The sequence below is a fragment of the Carassius gibelio genome, chromosome B23 (assembly GCF_023724105.1).
Source record: "Carassius gibelio isolate Cgi1373 ecotype wild population from Czech Republic chromosome B23, carGib1.2-hapl.c, whole genome shotgun sequence".
NCBI lineage: Eukaryota > Metazoa > Chordata > Actinopteri > Cypriniformes > Cyprinidae > Carassius > Carassius gibelio.
This window is the reverse complement of record NC_068418.1, coordinates 27,378,847-27,405,938: the sequence shown is the minus strand read 5'-3', so window position 1 is coordinate 27,405,938 and position 27,092 is coordinate 27,378,847. Positions and strand designations below refer to the sequence as shown.

Here is a 27,092-nt window from a genome sequence, read left to right as displayed (position 1 = left end):
GTGGTCTGACAGTGATAAGTCAGAAGTAGTGCAATTTCCAGGAATCACACCAGAACAGCAGACTAAATCTAGAGTATGACCTTTTGAATGAGTTGGGACATTGATAAATTGCTGTAGTCCAAAACTATCTAGGCATGATAAAAACTCTCTAGAACATGAATTTTCTGTATTATCCACATGGATATTAAAATCACCAACCAAAACCACGTTTGGAGACAATGAACAAAGAGAAGTTAAAAATGTTGAAAATTCCTGTTGGAATACAGAATTGGCCTTCGGAGGCCTGTAAACAATAGCTATGATAGTTGGTACAAATCCATTGATTTGCAAAGCAACAGATTCAAAGGAAGTATAGTCAGTTTCAGGAAGAGCTGTAACTTTCCATTTTTCCTTATATAGTACTGCAAGCCCCCCGCCCCGGCCAACACTGCGTGGTTTACAGATAAAAGCATATCCAGGAGGAACAGAATGGTTCAAATGATAAAAGTCATTACTTTTTTGCCAAGTCTCAGTCAGACATAGAAAGTCGAACTTACGATCAAAAAGCAGATCATTCACGAAAGGACCTTTATCAGAGATTGATCGAATATTCCATAATCCAAATGAAAGATCGTTCTTACCATCGATAGAAGTGATCGTCTTAGGTGGCTTGACTAAGACACTGTGATCAATAGTCCGAACATGTTTCCTTGGAGGACGAGGCCTCGTGGACCAAATGGAAGGAATTCCACTTGGAGAGACAACCTTAAAACTCCGGCGAGATCCACGATGAACATATTTACGGCGTGGTGTAAAAGCAATATCCTGATGTAGGTTTAAAGCAGACGGAGGCTCGCCGTAGTGCACGCGTAGCTGCAACAATTCCGCTACCGAGTATTGATAGAGCGGATACACAGGATGAAAGATTGAGCAAAGGACAATCCACACAATTGAAATCCAGATAGTCAGTTTAATGATCATCATTGCCGCAGCTGAAGGAAGATAGAAGAAAAGTCCGACAGCCTCGAACCAAATCGACAGGTGAGCAGGAATCCAGCAATGCCGGTGTCCTGACATTTTATCCTACCCCGTCAGATTTTCCTACCCGGGTTTACTGCGCACGCGCACATCAATATCGCGTCCTTTGTCTCATGCTAAACAACGATATTTAATGTATCTGCATTACTGTAAGGGTAGGTTTAGGGCTGGGGTAGGTGTAGACTTTAATAAAAACGCTATCTAATTGGTAGAAAATAATATTTATTGTTGGATTCCTGTAACTGTATCCCTTTTAGCTACAACCGCGAATATAACACATAATTACTGTATTTGCAGTACTGTAAGGGTAGGATTAGGGTTGTGGTAGGTGTAGACGTTAATAAACCATAACTTTACAGTAGAATTTTCATTGTGGAATTGTACTACCCACTGTTTTGGTGGGAGGTAGGAAAATCTGACAGCGTAGGACAAATCGACAGAACACCGGCAACAGTCTCAGGTCAGGTAACAGCAAAATCTCAGTGAATCTTGGTGAATCCAAAATCGTGCACAAACATCCAAAAAAAATGTATGTATTTCAGGCAGGTGAATAAAACACAGTCAAATAAAAATTTAATCTAAAAGTTAAAAACGTTAATATCATTCAAAGTTCCTCAGAGCAGCGGCTGCTAACAGCGCCAGCGTTCGCTCCCGAGCCTCCCGATAAAGTGTACGTTACACATCCTTTCATTATGATGCAACATTGTTTCCTCCTCAGATGAGTATTTAACATCTTTATTATTGTGGGGATTAGTGTGTAAGTGCTACACACACACACACACACACACACACACACACACACACACACACACACACACACACACACACACACACACACACACACACAGGTCAGAGTTTGGGATCAGAATGATTTTTTATGTTTGTATGTTTTTACAGTAGTTTCTTTTACTCATCAAAATTACAGGATTTTAAAATATATATATATCTATTATTATGAAGTTGTAAAAAATATGTTTCTATTTTAATATACATTAAAATCTATTTTATTCTGTGATTTTCAGCATCATTACTCCATTACTGATTTATTATCAGAGTTGTGCTGCTGAACTGTGATACTTCTTTCAGGATTATTTGATGAATGAAATGTTAAAAAGAAGAGCATTTATTTAAAATAGAAGTCTTTTCTAACAATAAACACTAGAGTTCAAAAGTTTATAACTCTTTTAGAATGTATTAAATTGATAAGAAGTGAATCAAAGATTAATATTGTAAGAAGAGATTTATATTTTGAATAAAAGCTGTTCTTTAAAAAAAAATTATACATCGAAGAATCCTGAAAAAGGTATTGCAGATTCCAAAATAATATTTGGCATCACAACTATTATTAATTCTAATAATAAATCATCATATTTTAATGATTTCTGAAGATCATGTGACACTGAAGACTGGAAGAATGATGCTGAAAATACAGCTGCAAATCACAGAAATAAATGATATTTTAAAGGATATTCAAATAGAAACTATTATTTTATATATTTTATTTTGATAAGTTTGAATTATTACTGATTTTTGACTGTAGCATCACTATCAATAGCCACGTGTCGACAGCACTACTTGTATTGTCGAATACAAACTTTTTTTGTTTCAAACAGTTCATTGAACAATAATAAATGAAGTACCTGAAGCTGACAATGAAGTAAATGTATAATAATTAGCACAGATGATTGATTTAGCGCTGTTAACGCGCGGGTGAGGGGCGGAGACGCGCCGCGGAGCGTCAGACGCGCGTGAGGACCAAACACAGCAGAACGGTAGGAAACTTCACTCCTCTTATTATTTCTCTTTTACTATAGCGATTTATTTTTAGATACGTGATTGGAGTCTTTCATATTGTTGTTTTATAAACGCAGTAACTTTGAAATCAGATCTGAAAGTTCCTGTCAAGTGTTTAAAAACTAAATATGATTTAATAATGTGTTGAATGAATTTGGTAAGTACGGTATTCTATGTTTTTTAATACATAGAGGTTATTAACATAGGCTGAAAAATAGTGTTTTGTTTATAGTATAAAGGTGATCTTATGGTGCATTGCTCGTTAAAAGTTAGGCTGTTCATATAATATAGAGGAAGATCAATCTTAATTATTTTTACTATATTACAATGAATTTATTTTTTACATTGGTTAGTCCAATTTTTCAGATCGGCACTTCGGAGCTTGTTCGCGACTCCGTTGATTCAGATCGGTAATTCGGAGCTTGTTCGCGACTCCGTTGATACAGATCGGCACTTCGGAGCCTGTTCGCGACTAGGTTGATTCAGATCGGCACTTCGGAGCCTGTTCGCGACTCGGTTGATTCAGATCCGCACTTCGGAGCCTATTCGCGACTCGGTTGATTCAGATCGGCACTTCGGAGCCTGTTCGCGACTCGGTTGATTCAGATCGGCACTTCGGAGCCTATTCGCGACTCGTTTGATTCAGATCCGCACTTCGGAGCCTATTCGCGACTCGGTTGATTCAGATCCGCACTTCGGAGCCTGTTCGCGACTCGTTTGATTCAGATCCGCACTTCGGAGCATGTTCGCGACTCGGTTGACTCATATCAAGACTCCTGAGACTGTTTGTGAAATTATTATTTTTTTAATTCAGATCTGGACATCGAAGCAGGAAATGTTTGTCAAACAGTTTATTAGTGAGAAATGAATATTTGGAACTGAGACTTTTTTTAACCAGTCGATTTAATTTTTTAATGATTTCAATGATTTTGGAAGTCAAGGCTTCTTGCACCTCAGTTGCATGTGTTGTGTTTTATGAATTGTGCATGGATTTATCAACTGAAAAATAAAGTTGAACAGAAATTTTTATGAACTCTTAAAGATGATGATGAAAAGAAAAGGTAATATTGCACATACAATTATATCTAAGTATGAACTAACTTGCGCAATACAGTAAATATTCTTACTCTACCCTAAATAAGAGGAAAATGTTTGGCTCAGTTTACAGAAAAGTGTACGTTACACATCCTTTCATTATGATGCAACAATGTTTCCTCAGATGAGTATTTAACATCTTTATTATTGTGGGGATTAGTGTGTAAGTGCTGCACACACACTCTCTCACACACACACACACACACACACACACACACACACACACAGGTCAGAGTTTTGGATCAGAATGATTTTTTATGTTTGTATGTTTTTACAGGAGTTTATTTTAATCATCAAAATCACAGGATTTAAAAAATATATATATATATTATTATGAAGTTTAAAAAAATATTTTTATATTTTAATATACATTAAAATTTATTTTATTTCTGTGATTTTCAGCATCATTACTCCATTACTGATTTATTATCAGAGTTGTGCTGCTGAACTGTGATACTTCTTTCAGGATTATTTGATGAATGAAATGTTAAAAAGAAGAGCATTTATTTAAAATAGAAGTCTTTTCTAACAATAAACACTAGAGTTCAAAAGTTTATAACTCTTTTAGAATGTATTAAATTGATAAGAAGTGAATCAAAGATTAATATTGTAAGAAGAGATTTATATTTTGAATAAACGCTGTTCTTTAAAAAAATATATACATCGAAGAATCCTGAAAAAGGTATCGCAGATTCCAAAATAATCTTTGGCATCACAACTATTATTAATTCTAATAATAAATCATCATATTTGAATGATTTCTGAAGATCATGTGACACTGAAGACTGGAGGAATGATGCTGAAAATACAGCTGCACATCACAGAAATGAATGATATTTTAAAGGATATTAAAATAGAAACTATTATTTAATATATTTTATTTTGATAAGTTTGAATTATTACTGATTCTTGACTGTAGCATCACTATCAATAGCCGCGTGTCGACAGCACTACTTGTATTGTCGAATACAACCTTTTTTTGTTTCAAACAGTTCATTGAACAGTAACAAATGAAGTACCTGAAGCTGACAATGAAGTAAATGTATAATAATTAGCACAGATGGTTAATTTAGCGCTGTAAACGCGCATGTGAGGGGCGGAGACGCGCCGCGGAGCGTCAGACGCGCGTGAGGACCAAACACAGCAGAACGGTAGGAAACTTCACTCCTCTTATTATTTCTCTTTTACTATAGCGATTTATTTTTAGATACGTGATTGGAGTCTTTCATATTGTTGTTTTATAAACGCAGTAACGTTGAAATCAGATCTGAAAGTTCCTGTCAAGTGTTTAAAAACTAATTATGATTTAATAACGTGTTGAATGATGTTACGTACGCCGCGCTTCGTAATTTTTGTTTGTGCGTATGTTGTTGCATATGCTTGGCGTGTGTGTTTGTGTACTTTGTTTGTTTCAGGTGTGAAGCTCGATTGGAGCGTCCGCCTGTCAATCAGCTGACGTAGGATGCTGACGTCTGGGATCGCGCCGCCAATCGCCTGTCGCCGGGTGGTTTATGAATGGCTCTAACTTCAATGGCGGGGGGATGAAAACAGACTCTGGGTTGGGAAAAGAGTTGGCACACGCTGTGAAGACGGTTCTCTTGTTCGAGAGACCAGTCTGAGCGACTGACTATTGTCTGGGGCTCGCTGCTTTTGTGATCTTGCAGTTAGATCAGTTCTCTTTGTTTGCGCTTGAAGGCGCACTGTGTTGCCCTTGGTAGCTTACGTGTTTGCAGTGCCTGCTAAATGTTTGTTGCTGTCATGAAATCTTCATCTCAGTTCATCGTTTAACATTGTGTAGACTGATGGGAGAGGTTGTGAGCCAGGTAAGCAGGTCGCGACTTACATTTGCACACGTAGTTACGGAGATGTATTAGATGCACTAGTGTTAGGAGTGGTGCTAATTATGTATGTTTTTGTTTTAGTTAGTATAGTTTAGTTATAGCGTCTTGCACGCTGAAGATGTTTCTTTCTACCTTTTTTTGTTGATAGTTAGTTTAGTTCTTTAACTTTAGTTAAAGGGGCTTTTTGTTATATTCAGTTTTTTGATTTAAGCACCACTCTTTTGCTCCTTCCTCTTCCCCAGATTGTCTGTTGCTCTGGTTACTCTTGTTACGTTGTACTAATTATAAATAGTCATTACTTTATTATTCTTCATTATTATTTTTTTCCTCTGTTACTACTTCACTTTATTGTAGTTGAAGAATTAAAATCTTTCAACTCAGTTATGGGTGGTTGTCTGTTCCTTTCCAATAACAGATTCTCGTCACCTTATTGACACACATGCAAAACTTTTGTTACGTCTAATAATATTCCTAGACAAATAACATCTAAATAACGAGGGACGTAACAAATGAATTTGGTAAGTAAGGTATTCTATGTTTTTTAATACATAGAGGTTGTTAATATAGGCTGAAATATAGTGTTTTTTATAGTATAAAGGTGATCTTATGGTGCATTGCTCCTTAAAAGTTAGGCTGTTAATATAATATAGAGGAAGATCAATCTTAATTATTTTTGCTATATTAAAATGCATTAATTTTTTACATTGGTTAGTCAAAGTTTTCAGATCGAGACTTTGGAGCCTGTTTGCGACTCGGTTGATTCAGATCGGCACTTCGGAGTGTGTTCGCGACTCCGTTGATTCAGATCGGCACTTCGGAGCCTGTTCGCGACTCGGTTGATTCTGTTATCAACTGAGAAATAAAGTTGAACAGAAATGATCATGAACTCTTAAAGATGATGATGAAAATAAAAGGTAATATTGCATATAAAATTATATCCTCCTATATAAATTATATTCCTCCTCAGATGAGTATTTAACATGTTTATTATTGTGGGCCATTAGTGTGTAGGCAGTGGTGGGCAGTAATGGAGTAGCTTTACTTCGTTACTGTAATTAAGTACATTTTTCAAGTATCTGTACTTTACTTCAGTCTAGAGGTCGACCGATATGGGTTTTTCTATAGCCGATGCCGATGTTTAGAGGTCAGGGTCAGCCGATGGCCGATATGTGCTGCCGATTTTTAGGGCCGATATCTTGGAGTTTTCCCCTTGATTTGCATGCTAAAATGTCAAACTAACAATAAGTGAATGCACAACCTTTCTAAACTTATCATCATTTATTGAGCACTGACTTGAACCATCTCTTGAATCTTAATGTAGTGCACTGCACGGTATTAAAATAAAAATGTGTCCAAAGTTAACCAAACAAATCAATAAACTGACCAAGTATTAAATATATAAAACAGGTAATATATATATATATATATATATATATATATATATATATACACACACACATACACATACAGGTCAATCATTTACATAAAAGTTTTAGAGCATTTACATTTATCAAGTAGAATTTTGAAAGTTTGTTGGAACATAAATGTCAACTTAAATATACATTTAAATAAATACAATTTTAGAAATAAAAATCAATTAAACTGAAAAATATATATAAAAAAAATATATAAAAAATAAATAACATTAGTGCTGCAAACACACTAGCAACTAGCAACATTTGTGTTTGGTATAAATGACACAGAACATCTAAAGTGCATTCTAATTTCGAACTTACATCGCAGTCTGTTCATTATTAAAATAAAGTACAGTCAACCAAACATTTAAAAAGTTAGACTGGTCAGTTTAAATACACCGTATACCGGTCCACGCTGCTGTTATGCCAAGGACGTTTTTGCTCATGTAAAGAGGATGATTTGTTCCGTCTAGTTTACATTAAATATATATATTATAGTTTAACATTCAGATACACTGCGAATATGGAAACATTTGGATATGTGCAGAACGAGACTTGAGCAATAACCTCCAAATTACATCTAGTCAAACCCGCGCTCGCTCGTCCTCGTATGGATCGGATCATTTTTCGGATCAGCAAAAACAAAAAAGGCCAAGAAAAATAAACATATGTTTTGTCTTTTTTTATTAACATTAAATTATTAAATTAAAATATATTAAATCAACTTAGTGCACATGGCATAATATCTTCTTTATAACATAATACCCCGACTTCTCATCTCCCAGTCTGCTGTGATGAAGTAAGCAGTATCGTCACATAGCTCTCAATCCCCTGAGCGCAACAGAGGATGCTCGGGATAGTTCATCCACAACTTTTTTCTTTTCCTGTTTATAAAGATCTGGCACAATCTTTTCACTCTGACCTCTTTCCTTCATCATTATATCTGACAGGGAAGCCAAAATGCGCGGGGCGTTCAAGCTCCTCCGCTCCGCATTATCACTGAGTGGAACTTTTTTTTTTTTTTTTCATAATTCAATCCGCGGGTCACGTGTGTGCCGAACCGAAGATATTGATATGAACGGATCACGGATCAATGATGAGCCGTTGCACCACTACTGTAGAGTCATTTGAAAACATTGCGTTTTAAAATACATGAAAAACGAGCACCACGAAACCATTTAAATAGGGGCATTCAGTGGTCTCCTTGACGGGAAACGGTCAAGTAAAATAATCTTAAACGTATGGCGCGCTCTCTTCATTTTATCAAATGATCATAATCACATTTATTCATTTTACAGTCCTACTACTAGCATTTTATTCAGACTAAAACCCCTTTAATTCGTGTGAGAAAGCTTTTTTTCCAAGTGGCTTTTGCACATAATAATAATAATAATACCGCTGCAGACGCATTTTGCAGAATTAAGGTTATCACTTGATCGTTAATTTAAACGACGATCGATCATGGAAATTATCAAATGTTGACATCCCTAAATACAAATGGATGGATGGAAAACTGGTTATTGTCTGCATCAAACCATGCTTCCGAACACATGTGATTCACTGTTCTGGGCAGCTCCAGGACGGCTGTCTCTCCGAGCGCGGTGCTGTCTGTGAGCGGGACGGAGTAAAGGAGCACTCAATCACGCTGCAGTGTTTGTGAGAGCTGCCAACTTCTCCACTCCATTTACAGAGTGAAATTCTCTGACTACCTTTATCTCCCAGGTCTGTTGTTGAATCTTTCAAAAGTTTTGGCTTGGGGTGCTTCACATGCAGTGGCAGCAGCAGCACTTTCCACCGCGCCAATAACACGGAGCTGTCCGTCGACGGTGCCTGACTTTAAATCGGCGCTACTAAACACGGATATCGGCCGATGCCGATATATTAAAAAAATGACAAATATCGGCCGATATATCGGTCGACCTCTACTTCAGTCATTTTATTTTGAGTAAATTCTACTTTTACTTCACTACATTCCAAAGCATAAAATCGTACTTTTAACTTCACTACATTTCATAAAACATATCATTACTCCCTATAATATATCAGGTGCTCCAAGCGGTGTCTGATTCATCATGAACGAACTGAGTCTTTTCAAAATAAACTTTAATCGGATCGCAAATCGCACCAAACGATTCGTTTAGGAATTAGAATGATCCGATTGCAGCTGTTCTGGAGTCGACCACTCACTGATTCAAATGAACCGTTTAGTGCGAGTCTCCAGAAGTAAGAACCGGGAGATATTGTGAGCGCGCGACTGCGTCTGATGTTGCTAAAAGTAAGTTATTAATGTCGCAATTTTGGATTAATTATTGTAACTGAAAATCATATTTAGGTCAAAATTGTCAGTTGTTTGGGAACTAAATCCGTTGTAAAGAGTGATCTATTTAAGCCCACTGAAATTCTCGAGTTCAGATGATGCAGACACATCAATTGTAGGTCAAAACAAACAAAACCCAAACATTAAAATAACACAGATTAAATACAATAACTCATGCACGTTCAAATTCCCCGCTGCCTTAATGTTAACAGTTTTATTAAAATGCTACCATCCATGTCCTATGTGACGTCTGTTCTTATATTGTTTATCAACAGTAACGTTATACATATGTATATTGTTTGGATTAACTAGACGAGTAGAGAGGAGTGCAAGCTGCCTGAGAAGAGAGCAATAAAAAGGAAAATAATATTCAGTCCAGAAAACACCATCATCAAGTCCAGATCAAGAGATTTAAAGAAGTCAAATCTAACTTCCTGATCAATTATATCAACAACAACAACAAAACATGCAATTCTCCTGTGTATTAATGTTTTTACTCCACAGTTGTTGTTATATATACATATATATAGTAGGTTTATATATATTTATTTTTATTTTTATTTTTTTTGTACTGAAAAAAAAAAAGTTTTTTAGTAATGTTACATTATGATTAGAATTAAACCTGACAAAGTCACAAAGATAAAAGTTGAAGTCTTTGGAGTTTATGTCTATTTCAATCATCTGTTTTACATATATTTCAAAAAATTTAATCTACACTTCAGTTATTAACTGTAAGAGAAGAAAAAACTTGATACACTGTTGCTTAAAAAAATAGAAGAAAAAAAAAACAAGAAAATCGCACATGAAATGAGATGAGAAATGAAATCAAGGCCTTGAGAGCAGAGAATCAGCAACTAAAGGACCTGAACTTTAAACTGCACAATGGTAGGCTATTGATTTACATGGTTATAGATGTTTTGCTATATGAATAAATGAGTTAATGTAAACATTGCTTTATATAGAGATCATGAACAGATTATTAGAGATGCTGGCTAACAGCAGTGGACACAAGCATGCTGTGCAAACCTCCCTCACAAGTGCAGCTTGCAGCTCTTCACATCTCAGCTCTTCTGGACTCCACCATGTCACAATACTAGTATTATTTTCACACCATACGATTAGATTTAGGAAAACATAAGGATTTTGTAAAATGCAGATAAAAATATGTTATGTATATTCAATTTATTATTTAATGTTTATTGCACAGATTAAAAGGATTCATTCCAAACTCCTTAGCAGGTTTTACTTTCTATTATAATTTTGAATATTTTAAGTGTTATTCATTAGACATTTTGTTTCACGTCAACTAATCTGCAAGATGATCATTTACAGTTCTTATAACTACACTACCTTATATTTCAGCACATATATATAAATATATATAGTGTATACTCATATTTCTCAGGCAACATAAGGACAATGTTACGCTGCAACACTGAGTGAAGCACATAAGAGGTGAGGGAAATTCACTATAACATATGCATCTAATTATATTTATATTTATGCATATTTTATTAACTAAGTTAAGACAAAAATGTCTCTCTTTTTTCTTCCAGAGTCCAGTGATATTGGTTTCAGAAGAATGATGGGCCATGTTCTGTTCAGTGTTCATTTTCTTCACACTGGTCTCATTTTATTTTCAAGCTCTTTTGACTAATAAATAATTCATAATTAACATTTTCTGTCTTTTTTTACTTTTCGTTGATAATTAAAATTTAGACACAACATTGCTTTTAAAAAAGTGTTTTGTTATACAGGAGGCCCTGAATATCCCTTTAGCAGTCCAACATGATGAATATACATAATAATTAATTTAGATTTCTGCAGACATCTACACTTTGAACTCCCGAACTGACTCAAAAGATTCGCGAACCCGCTACGAACTCCCGAACTGATTCAAATTATTTGTGATCCCCAAACTGACTCAAATGATTCGCGAATCCGCTTTGAACTCCCGAACTGACTCAAATGATTCGCGAACCCACTTTGAACTCCCGGACTGACACAAATGATTTGTGAACCCCCGAACTGATTCAAATGATTTGTGATCCCCAAACTGACTCAAATGATTCGCGAATCCGCTTTGAACTCCCGGACTGACACAAATGATTCGCGAACCCGCCACGAACTCCCAAACTGATTCAAATGATTTGTGATCCCCAAACTGACTCATATGATTCGCGAATCCGCTTTGAACTCCCGAACTGACTCAAATGATTCGCGAATCCGCTTTGAACTCCAGAACTGACTCAAATGATTCGCGAACCCGCCACGAACTCCCAAACTGATTCAAATGATTTGTGATCCCCAAAATGACTCAAATGATTCGCGAATCCACTTTGAACTCCTGGCCTGACACAAATGATTCGCGAACCCGCCACGAACTCCCGAACAGATTCAAATGATTTGCGATCCCGCTCCGAACTCTCGAACTGATTCAAATGATCAGATCTACACACAAGCAATGTGGTGTTTAAATGTAAGTACTTTAAAGTCCTTCATTTTTTTTTTTTTACAGTGAATTTTAATCTCTTGTTGAAATGACAGTGATGTATGTGTGTGTCTGTGTATGACATTGACATATGATATGTATAACATTCTCACTCTATTTTAATAATATAATTTGATGGTGCCAGAATTTACACATTCAGACAATTAGAAATAAATAAAACAAAACAATTATATCACAAGATGTTGCAGGTTTTATGTGTGTGTCTTGATTGATGACACTGAGTAACAAATAAAATTATTGAAAGAAATGTAAAAGCAGGGGGAAAACATATTTTGGACACCAAATGTACCTACAATTATAGAACGACCCTTTTGTCTTTGGTGCAAACAGTGTACTGTGACGTGAAATTTACAAATAGTATGACTAACTCTATATATATTTAACATTTTTATAGGTGCATTAGATGAGGCTCTGCAGTACATCGAAGAGCTGGAGGCGAGGTTGCAGAAAATGTCACTAGGAAAACAAACAGTACTGAACAGATTTTGTGTTTCTGGTCAAACTCTCAGATAAAACATAAAGTTTCCCTCACAGGAAGTTTTCCAGGTGTTCTGGGAGTCTATATTTCCATCTGCTAGAAATCTGGTGTACTGGACCAAGACACAGAGGATGGGTCAGGAAGAATCCCCAAACCTAACCCTGCACCGAAAACTGTTCATCTACTGCTGTCGGGCAGCTGCTGGACTGAGGGAACGAGTTATTGCAGACATTTTTGGAGTAAGTGTGGCTACGGTGAGTAGGACCATTATCACCTGGGCTAATTACCTGTTCTCTGTGTTGGGTTCAGTAGCATTTGGATGCTCCTCCATGCCAGAGAATTAGCGTTTGTTCAGTCCAGACCTGCGAGTCGTCCTGGACTGCACAGAAATCCGCTGTGAAAGCCCTCCATCGCTGAGATCTTCTCCAGTTACAAGAGCACCACCACATTCAAAGCTCTGGTTGGGGTAGCTCCGTGTGGTGCAGTCACTTATCTTTCAGCTTTATACAGGTTCAATCTCGGACAAAGAAATCTGGGATTTTGGACCTGCTTGAGCCTGGAGATGTGGTCCTGGCAGACAAGGGGTTCACGATTGAAGACATGTCTCCAGTGTTGGTGCTAGACGGATCATTCCACCTTTCACACATTGTATTAAATAAATATATACAAGCAGTAAATGTGTATGCATATCATATACGTTACAGAATATCGAATACAAAATGTATCCAGCTTGGTATGTACATATTTACATCTATTTAAGAGCAAGCACTATATATTTAATGTTACAGTATAATTTGTGATTTATTTAATATTTTCACAAACGGAACCAGAGCAATGTTTTCAGCAGAGCTGCTTTTTACCTCCACTAGTCAAAACTGGAATGATTCAGATGGATCGTGGACTCGTCCGTCTGGACTAGCTCCCAGATGTGATGCTTCTGGGTTGGTAATAAAGCCACATGGTAGGACACTAACACTGGCTGTCTCTGAAGAGTTTCTCAAAATATCTGGCTCAAGTTCAAGGCCACGTTTCATAGCACTTGATGATTCTTGACTCGCTGAATCCCCAACCACATGACAAACCTCCCGGAACCTGCTCGCAGTAACCCTTGATTTCCGAATTTGTCCCCAAGCAGTGCATTTTGACTGTAGTCTTGTGTCCTCTTCAATCTGGCAAGCTGAGCTATGGGTAACCTTTATAGACTCCAGATGAAGTGCTTGATGGTGTGTGGCACAAATTTATAATTACAGCCAAACTCATACGCAAACACAGGTAGTGGGGGAAAATTAAGATCAGGAACACCTGCAGCTATAGGGGGACATTGGTAAGAAAGTGGACTGCCACGAGGTACAGGACCAAATTGTGTCTGACTGGTGCAGGTCAGTGGTGATGGGACGGTTTGTGAATGAAGCTGCACGTAGTGGACCGTCTGATATAAAAGTGCTGTCAGATGGTTGTACAATCCTTTACCAGCCGCACAGCTGCAAATATAGACAGCAACACTAACAACCTCTTCTGATTCCAATGCCATCTGTTTGAGAAGATAATTGTTTAGCAAATTAATTGTAATTACGAGCTGTCAGCTACATTACGTGCTTTTAATTGAAAGCTGAAAACAGCAGCAAAGGCAAGAAATATAGATAAAGTCTGCAACCGCATAAGATTTAAGAAACGTAACATAAAAAAAGAGAGAGAGAAAATGTTACCACTTGTGAAAGTAAAAGAAAGGGAATTGAAAATCTGCAAGCGCAGTTATTTTTTATTTTATTTATTTTTTTGAAGTCTTTTCTGAACGTCTACACGCGTCCTTCACCTTAATCTTGAGAAGGAGACAGACTCAGTCTTTCTATTCAGTTTTGTTCTGAAAGAGAAATGTCAAGAGAGACAGGTTTCTATCAGGTGTGTAAAAGTATAATTGTTTCTAATGTTGTATTTAAATAAACACATTGTTGTCTGACGAGCCAGGGCGGGAAGTGCCCTGATTGGTTCAAGCGTCTGAGCCGCCTCACCATTGGTTAGTGCCAGTTGCTGCAGCAGCCAATGACAGCGCTAGACGCTCATTTGTGTCTGCTGTGCAGCTTTACTACGGCACAAAAAATGTGGCTTCAAAATTCTCGAAAAAAGGAGTTTTTCCATAATGTAATACGAGAGACCTCTCGAAACACAAATTTAATTGAGAAGGGCCATAACACTTGTCTTTTGTTGTCCTACTGTTAGTTTAACTGCTTTTATTGTTCTCAATTGTAAGTCGCTTTGGATAAAAGCGTCTGCTATGAATAAATGCAGTTGATATAAAAGTCATTAACATTGGGTGTCGCACCGCTGCTCCTTCAGCTGTTTATGAAAAGTTATAATTACACGACTTCATTTTTAATGTACATCTGGTCACAGCGGTCTGCTCTTCAGAACTCAAACGATCTGTCATCCGTTCCCTCTCAGCAACTGAACAGTGACAAGACGTCTTCACTCGAGAAGTCATGCCAACCAAATTACCAACATGGCGACCACTACTTGTCACTCAATCTTATTTATACTGTATATAATATATTATAATAGACAAAGTGACAAACAGCGACGAAAGCCGCGACATGAAATCCTCACTCACGTGGAACCTGTAAAATATGACAGCTACAGTTTGTTGGAAAATAGCATTGTGGACACTGAATTTGATGAATTTACTGTTAATCGGACCCCAGACGACACAAGAAGCTAATGTAGCGAACGCTGCGCTCCTCTGCCCATGACTCCCCGCTGCAGGAGACGCTGTATTCCTCCGAAACGCTGTATAAACAACACTGTTTTAAAAACATTTTCCAAGTTAGCTGGGCTGCATAGCGCTCAAAACCAACATGAAAAGGGTAACTTGGCTAGTAATGTTCACTTAGCATTTTGTTTTGTTGTTAAACTGTGTCAAATGAGCGGTGACATTAAATCACCGGTCTATTTGCTGGATGGTTTCAGGCTAATAGACGGTAACTAGCATTAGCAGATAAGCTAGCACTTTTTGACATTCAAACAGGCGCATATTGTATGAACCAACTCAAACATTTAAATGCTGAAGCTTAATTTTGATTATAAAGAGGATGGCAGGTAGAGACACACACACACACACACACACACACGAGACAAAAATTACAAAAATGCAAACTTAATAATGCACAGCTAGCTAGAAGCTAAACCATTATCCACGAGTGAACATGTTAAAGTTGTCCTAATATCAAACAACTCCATTACATCATTAATATACATGATGATTTAAAAACCACTGTTTACTGTGAATGTCGCAATATATCAATAAATCAATACTTACTCAAAAGAGGGTTCAGCGCAGCCGTGTCCCAGCAAAGAAATCCTGGACTGATGTCGGCTCTTGTGCTGTACTCAACCGTTGCAGTAAAGGCGCGTCCGCGTCCGACACGGGTCCGATCAGGATCCGCTGTTTGACCCAATAGTATGTTCCTGCACAACCGGAGGCTGCAGATCTAGGACTCTAGTTTTTCGTGACAGCGCCACCTACCGTACTGGACGATATAGCGATGGCTGCAGTTCTAGGACCCTGTTGGTTTAGTTTGCAGTCACCTTACTTTATATATAGCATCAATATATTAATCTCAGTAGTATTTGTTTTTAAATGTGATTTTTTATTCAAAATGCAGCAGAGGTTAATTACTAAGTGTGCTTTGGGTCACAATTTTACATTTAAACATGAATTTACACAAAATATAAACGAAATATCAATTATCAATTTTGTCAAATTTGTGTATATCAATTTTAAAACAATTGTCAAAAATGAAGAACCTTAAAAGTCTTAGTGTCTTGAATCATACAGTATATTGATTAACCTCCTTAAGGTGAATCAGCTCGTTATCAGGTAAGTTAAAGTTGGAATCAGCGTATGGAGACACTAAATTACAGACGATATTTAATAGTTGTTGAGAGGCAAGACAAGACACAAGAATGATTCAAGAATGTCTATATATATATATATATATATATATATATATATATATATATATCTATAGTACAGACCAAAAGTTGTTTGTAGTAAATTAATATCACATTTTAATCATGCTGATTTTTGGAGAAAAACTGAAATGTTTGATATTGATTAACTACATAAAATGATATAAATACATTTTCTAACCCCCATATCTTGAATTTTGTGATCATTCACATGCATTCATAAACGCATTTGAATACACCGAATAATGCAGTGAAAGAACGCACTCAAAATGCACACGTGCACTAGTATGACTTCATCATGTCACTTTACATTAGCCTAGATGCGTGCACTTTTTAGGCACGATTCGTTTAGTTTTTGAATATACTTGATACTGTCAAAAGGCACATCATTCGCGACCTGACTCACATGAATCACAAAACCACTACGAACTCCCGAACTGACTCAAATGATTCGCGAACCCGCTATGAACTCCTGAACTGACTCACTCTTTTTAAAAATTTTTATTAAACAATACAAACATTAATACAGTACACTATATACACAAAAAAAAGAATATACACAGATTTGTTAGTTATGCCAGGGTAACAACACGAGGTAATAAAAACCAGGTAATAAAATTACATCTCAATAAGACACAAAGGACGAATATAAAGAGACTGTTTTCATAGCTTTCAATTTAACAGAACTTTGGATAGTTTCCATGTACTTGTCTAAGTCCAATTTTAATAAAGAAAAAAGAGGTTTAGAGCCAGTAAACTTCTGTTTATGAATGTGAAATATAGCTAACAGGAAACATAAATAATGTAATATTTTCCAATATTCTCTTTTGAATAGAAACAATCCAAAGAAACCATGAAAGCATCATGAAAACAAAAAGAGAAGTCACTTACAAAATAACACTGAATAAACGCCAAAAATCTGACCAAAATGTTTCAGTGTAGGAGCATTGCCAAAATAAATGAATGAAGTCTTCTTCAGAAGAATGACAAAAACAGCAACTCACGTCAATGTCTTATATTTCCTAAGAAAGGCTTTAGTTGGGTAACATTTGTGAATTAACTTAAATGTTATTTCTTTTACTTTGTTGGTAAGCAGATATCTATGAGGCAAGGTCCATACTTTCTCCCAAGGTTTATTCTCCGCAATACTATTCCAATAAGGGATTATGTAAGGAATCGTTATTATCTCTCTCTGAAAGAGAGATCTAGTTTTATAGTTATTTTTTTGTTGATCTGCAGAAAAGCAAACATTTGTTGAATAAAATCACTATTTTTGTTTTCTTTGCACAAAAACATGTTCTTGTAGCTTTGTAAAAGTGTGGCTGAAGCATTGATGTCACTTGAACTGTTTTACTGATGTCCTTACTATGACTCTGGGAACATTTCAGTTGCATTGCAGCCTTTATGGAGGTTCAGAAATCACAAAAGCCAGATCTAATGCCGTGTCGTAGTGATGACGTTATCGTGCGACTCTTTTAGCGGCTGTTTTGAAGGAAGATCAACGTTCACTGAAAAAAAAAAAGTGCAAACTGTATGAAGCAGAGATAGTTCCTCACTTTCCACAGTGACACCGAGATCGTTCGCCAGCTTCAGTGAAAGTATAACCTGCCTAATGTTTTCGACTCGTACATTACACGTCACGCGCTGATGTCACGTGTCGTTACGGGACCTGTATTTGCTGGAATCACAGTGTGAAAGGGGCTTTATTGAGCTTTTCCTCAATATTGGACTGTAGAACTATGCAGTTGTTGTTTTACTTTCACATGGTTACAGTTAATCTTTTCATTTAAGGCCAGTTCTCTGTAGTTTCAACCCAATTCAGAAACAGAAGCTAAATGCTGATGTCTGCACCATCTGTGTTTGTATTGAATGTAGTCTGCTCACTGTGCAGTTACTGCCGTTCATTTCAGACCGTCACGGTTATTACAACAGCCAAAAGCCAGTTTAGCCTATTAAATACCAAATAAACATCTTGTTTATGCACACCTTCCTTCTTACTTGTTTGTTGCTTGAAGATAAAAAATAAAAAAAATCGTCTAGTTTGCTTGTAAAAAAAATTGGTATCGGCCAAGGAAAAATCATGATCGGGTCATCCCTAAAAAATATCATAATTTGTGCTCTGAAGATGAATGATGGTCTTACGGGATTGAAACGACATGAGGGTGAGAAATGACATGTTTATTTTCGGGTGATCTAGCCATTTAAACACACCTGAACCAGCTAATCAAGGTTCTTATAATAAAAGTAAAGGTAAGTGATAGGACGTTTTATTTTTGGATAAACATTTTATTAATAAATACAATCTCTCTTAAAATACCTTATTGGATTATGATAATCAAAACAGTTTGGTTTGATCTAGCACAGAACTAAAACTTTAATGAAATATTTCCCCCAATTATAAAATGATTTTATTATTAGCTAGATCCAAACCGGAGAGCAGCTTTATAACATGAAATCAAGTTATAATTCTAGCGAAACTGACTCTGTATTTTCATGTTTAATATTGAAAAGCTATCTATTGCATAAAGGACTGTTATATAAATAAACGTGACTGGACTTTTCTTTACTGTTGTGCCTGGAGAACCTCAGAGTTCCTGCAAACATCCACATCGCTGTAATCAAATGTGTTCTCAAGAGCTGCTTTTACATCGCGGTCAGTTTTTGTTGTGTTTATGCAGTTATTGAGAGGAAGGCGTGCACTATATATTTACATATTCATCCAAGGTTCAGATCTGCTCGGTTTGCTCAAACTGAAGTGCTATCTTCTTCTTTTGAATTGAATCAGGAGAGTGTATTACAATCTTGCGCTACAGCGCCACACTGGTCAAACTGTATTATTGCAGGCTTTCGCATTAGGCAGATAGGAGATCAAACCACTAACATTACTCAAAAACATTTACCGCCAATTTTTTTTATCGTCGACGTTGTCGATAATTTCCACTAATTGTTTCAGCCCTAGTGTATATATATATACTAAAGTAAATACATTACAAAGAGTAGTGCGCTTTCACATCTCCCAACCGCTCAAAATCATCTATTAACAGTGCAATAAACCGATTACACAATACTAGACTGCAAAACAAAAGCACCCCAAAATAGAAACTCTAAGAGAAATTAAAGATTTCGACTTAACACAAGAAAAACTTTAGATTTTCTTACCTGACTGGTACCTCTTGCTCTCCTCTGCGCCGTCATCAAAGGCGTTGGAAATCGTCACTTCCGGTTCTTCTTCTTTTAGAGTTTAACTGGCGGTTGGCAGACCAACTTAAGGTGCATTTACCGCCATCTACCAGACAGGAGTGTGGTCGTCGAGAATAGTCAGAGGGAATTATTCACCTATGCGCATACTTATTATATAAATATGTACATATTAAATACGGTAGAACAACCCCGTATTTTTGAGAAACCTCATAACTTGATTTTTAACAGTTTTAGATACATCTCCTAATAAATTAACTAAAGTAAGCGCTTTCCCTTCTTTATATAGGACTGATGTCAAACAACTACGCTCTTCCATATAATTATTACACTCTATTAGGACATGTTCAACTGTTTCTGGCTGACCGCAATAATCACAACCTCCTGTCTGATGTTTCTCTTTACGGAGTAAAGATCTATTGAGACCTGAATGGCCAATTCTTAAACGTGTCAGCACTGCCTCTTCTCTCCTACTTCCATCCCTAGATCTTCCCCCTCACACATTTCTTTGCACACAGTAAAGATGTCTGCCAGTGTCATTATTATCCCACTGCTCTTGCCACATCCCAATCACTTTTTCCTGAATAATAGATTTCCCTTCAGCTTTGCATAGAGAGACATTGATGTTAACCTCATCCAATTTCAAGGCCTGTTTAGCTAGAATATCCACCTGTTCATTTCCATCAATACCTACATGGGCAGGGACCCAAACAAACTGAACATAAACACCTTTACTATGCAGCTGAAACAATATATGGTCAATTTTGTATATTAGATCTAGTCTGCATGACTTTCCTGTTTTTATGCTCAATAATGCAGCTTGACTGTCTGAGGCAACTACAGCTCTGTTTATGCCCCCAATATAATTCATAACCAACCAATTAAGAGCTAAAGCAATGGCAGTGAGTTCAACAGTATACACTGCAAGATAATCAGAAGTTCTTCTTTTAATTTTGATGTTATATTGTGGAATACTCACTGTCGCTCCTGTTCTGCCATTGTTGGGATCTTTAGACCCATCTGTATACAGTACAAGGTGTTCTTTAAACTGCTCAGAATCCACCAAAAGCTATAGTAGTTAGACTTCTGATGTTCCCAACAATCCTTCAACACAGCTATGACCCTGGAGATTGACCCAGTACGCAGACATTAGCTTAACTCTCCTTAACCGCATCAGAAGTTCTCCAGTCTCAACCTGCAAAGCAGCAATAGGAGACGATCTAAAAGCTGCACAACAAATACGCAACCCTTGTGATTGTTCTCTGTCCAACCTCATCCAACGACTTTCAGCTGTCACTTCTGTTTTTTTTTAAATGATGAATTTAAAATGAAACAGTTTAAGTTGATTAAGCACAATACAATTGTGTTTTGGTGGAAAACTAAATATATTTGTGTTGTTTTAACAAAACATATCTGTGTAAAACGAACAATCCATTTTTTTGAGTGTTTGTGAAATGAAATATTTGTAATATTTAATATAACTGTGTGCAAAAGTTTGATTTGAACTGTTTAACTATCTGTGCACTTATTCATCTGCACTATAAGAATTAAATACACAAAAGCACTGGCAGCTCCATTCATTTTAATATTTTATTCAACTATGTGCAAAAGTTTGATTTTACTTCTGAATTACTTCTGAATAATTTTGCTCACATTTCTATTTAAATACACTTTTTTTTCTATCTGTGCACTTGTTCTTCTGCACTATATGAACACATAAAATAACTAATAAATGAATAAAAGTACTAGCAGCTCATTACCAGGACAGCTCTTGCTGTTATGTTTTTTCATCTGTGCACATTTTTATTATTTTTATATCAGCGCTCTCCTTTTTTTAAGCTGCCACTTGTTCCTCTTTCGGCCGGTTTTGATGTCCTGCAGTTTCAGTTTTCTCTGCAGCACCAGGTCAGCGTTGAGGAGCATCAGCTTCTTCAGGACGTCTCTGGAGGGTCTGATGCGTCTCTCCTTCATGACGTGATCGATGGCCTCCTCCACCATCATGTCATGACAGATCATCAGATACGCCAGAAACAGAGTCACCGAGTGCTCCACACCCTGCTTGCAGCAAATCAGCACCTTACCTGAGGAGAGAAACACAGTCAGACGGTCAAACACTTCATTTCTAGACTGTAGGACTCTAATAGATGAGAAATGCTGTGTGTGTTTCTCAGCTCACTTGCTCGCTTCTCCAGGGCCTTGTCAATGAATTTGGCAGCTGGTATGAAGCACTTGCTGATGTCAGAACAGTGTCTGTCTGCTGTAGGCAAGCCGTAATAATTGATGTGCAAGCCTCTGTAATATCTGGACCCTGTATTGACCGTTCCTACCATGTCTTCATCATTAAAACGTCCTAAGTAGTATTTAAGATGCTTCTTTGGTGCTGCAGCGTTGAGGATGTGAGTGATGCACATCTCCTGCAGAGCATCTCGGTCGGTGGCCATCTCTCTGCACAAGAACACAACGGCCTGGGTTAGTCTTTCTTACAGAGGACGTACCAAGCAGAATAAATGACAGAACAATAAGAGAAATAGAGTTGTGTTGTAGACTCACTCATCTCCGATGAAGAGCCTGGGCCAGACGTTAGTCACGTGTCTTTGTTTGAGAGGTGTGTATTTCTCCAAACGATCCTCCAGTTGGAACACGTTTAGAGGGACGTAGTTTTCCAACATTGAAAGCTCAGATGTCACTTTAGATTCCGGCTCAGGAACGCTTGCAGCTGGTGCACATGATTCCTGTGGAGGAGCCAGATCCCAATCATCTTCAGGAGGATCATCCGGATTCTCTCCAGGTTCTGGATCAGGAACGTTCAGCTCCAGATCTGGCCGCGCTGAGACTCCAACATGCTTCGGTCTGTCGTTCTGGAGGAAAGTGCTGATTTTCTTTATGTTCCTCACTGTAGCATATTCCGTTCTCTTGGTCATGACGAAGCCATGGACTTTCTTATTCTTCATCGTGCTGGTATTTTCTGATAAAAGAAGAAAACCCAACAATGCGGCATTAGAACCATGTCAAACCAGATTAAACATGAATAATTAGTTCAGATTGTAAGATGACATTTCTATTTGCATCTCTTCACCTTCCGGGCTGACGCATGATTCCTCTGGATCAACCGGATCCAGTTTAGGTTCTGGAGGAGCAACCAGATCAGTTTCAGTGAAACACGATTGCTCAGAATCGACCAGATATGTTTCAGATTCTGGCTCATGAACACTTGGATCTGGGACATATGATCCATCTGGACCAATCAGATCCACTTCAGCTTCCCCAACAGGGTTCGCCATTTTTCCCTGGAAAGCTGCACAAAATCCCTGGAAGACTGCACTAATGTTCTTGGTCATCTGCCCAGTGGTGAGTTCTGGAGAAAGAAGAGATACTACATAAGTAGAGCGTAATGACAAACTTGACCAAAGCCTTGTCTGAAAGTTTTAAAGAACTTTTAAAAACTTGAAGTTGGAAGGTTTTACTCAGAAAATATTACTTCTAAGAAACCAAACATTTCAAACCCAATTAGACCTTTAAAAACCACTTCCAAATCCTCTGCTACCTGTTTTCTAATTGGTTTTAGATAGATAGATAGATAGATAGATAGATAGATAGATAGATAGATAGATAGATAGATAGATAGATAGATAGATAGATAGATAGATAGATAGATAGATAGATGGATAGATAGATAACAAACTTATTCACATCTGAAATTCACAATCACAAAATTAAATCAATGCAAAAGTTTTCACCCCCTAATGGAAATCAATCAGTATTTTGAAGTCGACTAAAGGAATTCTGTAAGTCGGATCAGTTAGAAAAGATATAGCATCATAATTCAGATCAGTCTGAAGGTTTCTGCCAAATTTGGAGGATGCAGCTTGAAATCTCAAGGAGGTGTTACTCTTGGAAATAAGGGTTTCAGGGGACGTGGAAGAGTAACTCATTGAAATAGTAAAACAGTATTACGTCTTTGTCTTCCAGCATCATAAAACAGTGTGAGAAACATGAATAAAGATGAAGAAGACACCTGTTGAGCGGTTCTCCTCATCATCCAGGGCTTGTTCTCCTGAAGCTCCTGCTGGGACTGGATCGCTCTCATCTTCAGACACCGGCTCAGGGCTCTTCAGCTCCGAGATGCTGTTCCTGTTCATCTCCAGCTGCAGATCTTTGACCTCACACACCGACATGTGCTCATTCTCGTCAGTCTCCAGCTGTACGTGCATCTCTCCTGGACTGCAGGAACTGACGGAGATGTGGTCATCCGTCATGACCTGCAGCTTCACATCTATCTCTTGATTACCGCTGAAGCCGAGAAGGTCGTAGATGGCATCGGTGATCTCCAGCTCCAGCTGCACATCTTTACCATCTAATACAAAGCAACTGTCTCCGGTGTAGAAGACACCGTTGAGATAAACCTCCAGACGCACCTCTCTCGCCACTATAGACACTGTGTCTGGAGTTATCATACTGACAGATCTGTTCTTAATGCACAGTTATCAAACTGTCTGTATCCAATAATCTCAGTTTAAACTCGATCTGATACACTCTGTACAATCTCAGCAGATCTCGATCTATAAAGACTGTAATACAAAGACTTTCACTCAGACTCGAGTCTCTGCTTCGAATATCACTCAACTACAAAGATTCTGCGAGGCCTTTTATACGGAGTCTGACGTCATAAAGCGGTGGCGCGTGACGCTGTTGTTCCAAAGTTGCCACGGAAACAGAATGTTTTCCCAACAACAGTTTGTTTTCTCTGATTCGCTAATTATCTAAGAAATATATATTATTCATCACCTTTGTAAAAGCAGTTTTTAAACTATAACTGCGTTTATTTCGGCATTTTGCTAAGATTGTTCTCCAACGCGAAATAATAATAATAATAAATCACATTTACCAGGTTTGAGAATGCAGCTTTTCAGTCTGAATGCGATGATTCACGAACAAATGACTCGTTTGAACCGCTTCTCTTTATGATTCTCTCATGCTGCGTTCACACCAAATGCGAATAGAGCGTCAAATTCGCGTCTGCCGCGTCTAGTTTCCCGCCAGTGACGCGCGGGTCAATGTATTAATAACCTGCACCCTACCGTTCTCAACTAACCCCCGCAACTCGGACCGCAAATAAAGAAAATATTGTCCCTAACCCGCTTTCTTACCCACATTTTTACATATTACATACTTTGTGCATCAAAACGCGCGTCATCGACGTGTGATCTGCAGTAAAAACGCGCGTTCTTAGCGTGCGCTTCGGAGTCAGACAAAATCGTGCCATAAGGTTAAGAGAGTGGTTAAAGAATAGGTTAAGAACTAACATTCAGGCTAACATTTTTTACCTAACATAACATATAATATATAAAGTATATTAGCCTATATATTATTATGTTAAAGTATAATATTATACACTATAATATATTATAATATTGTATGGTATTATAGTTATTATATCCATGTTGTCTGTCTGGAGCGCAGCATTAGGTTAAAGTCAATAAACGATCGTGTGCTACAATGAAGAGTCATGCGGACATTTCAGCACTTGATAAACGGACAGCGACTCATAAGCAGCACTTAAAGGACAGCTACGTGCAACTGTGTTAAGTGTATTTTTGGGAAACGCACTGAAACAATAACAAACGATCGTGAAATAACTCTAGAAAACGTTCTTGAGCATAAGATCAATCGTTATTGGGAAACCCGGCCCTGATTAATCGATTACATTCATTGAAATAAAGAAATAAATAAAACACCTGATGCTGTCGGAGGTGACCAATTTTGTGAAATTCGCCTCGAAAAGAGTAAGAGCACAATGAAGTTGTGATTGTAAGATGCAGTCTGTAAGACGCCCACAGGAGCGTGACTTGACGCGCGACACACTGCAGAAAATGTAGAATTTAATAATATGAGCTTCTCTCAAGAGATGTTTTCACACATTTCTTCAATTAAAGATGATTGCTGCGTATGTGGGTGTTTCCATTTGACTGAAAAATATTTTATCCTTGTTTTGTCCATTAACTGATCGTCTTGTCCCCGTAATATTTGTATATTATTATTATTATTATTATTATTATTTATATTTTTATACTATATTCGCTTATATTCATCTTTTCCTTTCATTTCGATCTCTTTAATTAATAGCCTACTGTAAACTATATATATTATATATAAATAACAAAGAATTATTACATGCCTAAAAAGTATATAATAAAACAAACACAATCACAATTAAATTATAGTTTTGTTATGTATGACTTGAATACAGTGTGTCACAGCAGAACGGTAGGAAACTTCACTCCTCTTATTATTTCTCTTTTACTATAGCGATTTATTTTTAGATACGTGATCGGAGTCTTTCATATTGTTGTTTTATAAACGCAGTAACTTTGAAATCAGATCTGAAAGTTCCTGTAAAGTGTTTAAAAACTAATTATGATTTAATAACGTGTTGAATGAATTTGGTAAGAACGGTATTCTATGTTTTTTAATACATAGAGGTTATTAATATAGGCTGACTGAAATATAGTGTTTTTTTATAGTGTAAAGGTGATCTTATGGTGCTTAGGCTGTTAATATAATATAGAGGAAGATCAATCATAATTATTTTTACTATAATGTTTACTTGTAATTTTTAAAAATTCAGATCTGGACATCGGAGCAGGATGTTTTTGTCAAAGAGTCCATTGGTGATAAATTAATATTTGACCTGAGGCTTTTTTTAACCTGTCGATTTGATTTTTAAATGATTTCAATGACTTTTGGAAGTCAAGCCTTCTTACCTCAGTTGCATGTGTTGTGTTTTATGAATTGTGCATGGATTTATCAACTGAGAAATAAAGTTAAACAGAAATTATTATGAACTCTTAAAGATGATGATGAAAAGAAAAGGAAATATTGCATATAAAATTATATCTAAGTATGAACTAACTTGAAATATAGCATTTTTTATAGTGTAGAGGTGATCTTATGGTGCATTGCTCGTTAAAAGTTAGACTGTTAATATAATATAGAGGAAGATCAATCTTAATTATTTTTACGATATTAAAATGAATTCATTTTTTACATTCGTTAGTCGAAGTTTTCAGATCGACACTTCGGAGCCTGTTCGCGACTTGGTTGATTCAGATCGGCACTTCGGAGCCTGTTCGCGACTCGGTTGATTCAGATCGGCACTTCGGAGCCTGTTCGCGACTTGGTTGATTCAGATCGGCACTTCGGAGCCTGTTCGCGACTCCGTTGATTCAGATCGGCACTTCGGAGCCTGTTCGCGACTCGGTTGATTCAGATCGGCACTTCGGAGCCTGTTCGGGACTCGGTTGACTCAGATCGGCACTTCGGAGCCTGTTTGCGACTCGGTTGATTCAGATCGAGACTCTGGAGACTGTTTGTGAATTATTTTTTTTTTAAATTCAGATCTGGACATCGAACAGGAAATGTTTGTCAAACAGTTAATTAGTGATAAATGAATATTTGGACCTGA

General features: G+C 37.2%; 1 protein-coding gene across 1 annotated transcript in view; it reads right to left on the bottom strand.

The window, feature by feature from the left end:
- The window catches only part of LOC128011702 (uncharacterized), a 32,922-nt gene extending 8,339 nt beyond the window's left edge, over positions 1-24,583 (bottom strand). The window contains exons 1-5 of the mRNA XM_052594382.1: positions 23,646-24,583; positions 22,707-22,985; positions 22,181-22,595; positions 21,807-22,075; positions 21,302-21,711 (exon numbers count right to left, since the gene is read on the bottom strand). Of these exons, the coding sequence (XP_052450342.1) occupies positions 21,443-21,711; positions 21,807-22,075; positions 22,181-22,595; positions 22,707-22,985; positions 23,646-24,084 (1,671 nt within the window). The 5' untranslated portion in view covers positions 24,085-24,583 and the 3' untranslated portion in view covers positions 21,302-21,442. The remainder of the gene's footprint in view (positions 1-21,301; positions 21,712-21,806; positions 22,076-22,180; positions 22,596-22,706; positions 22,986-23,645) is intronic.
- Between the last annotated feature and the right edge of the window lie 2,509 nt (positions 24,584-27,092).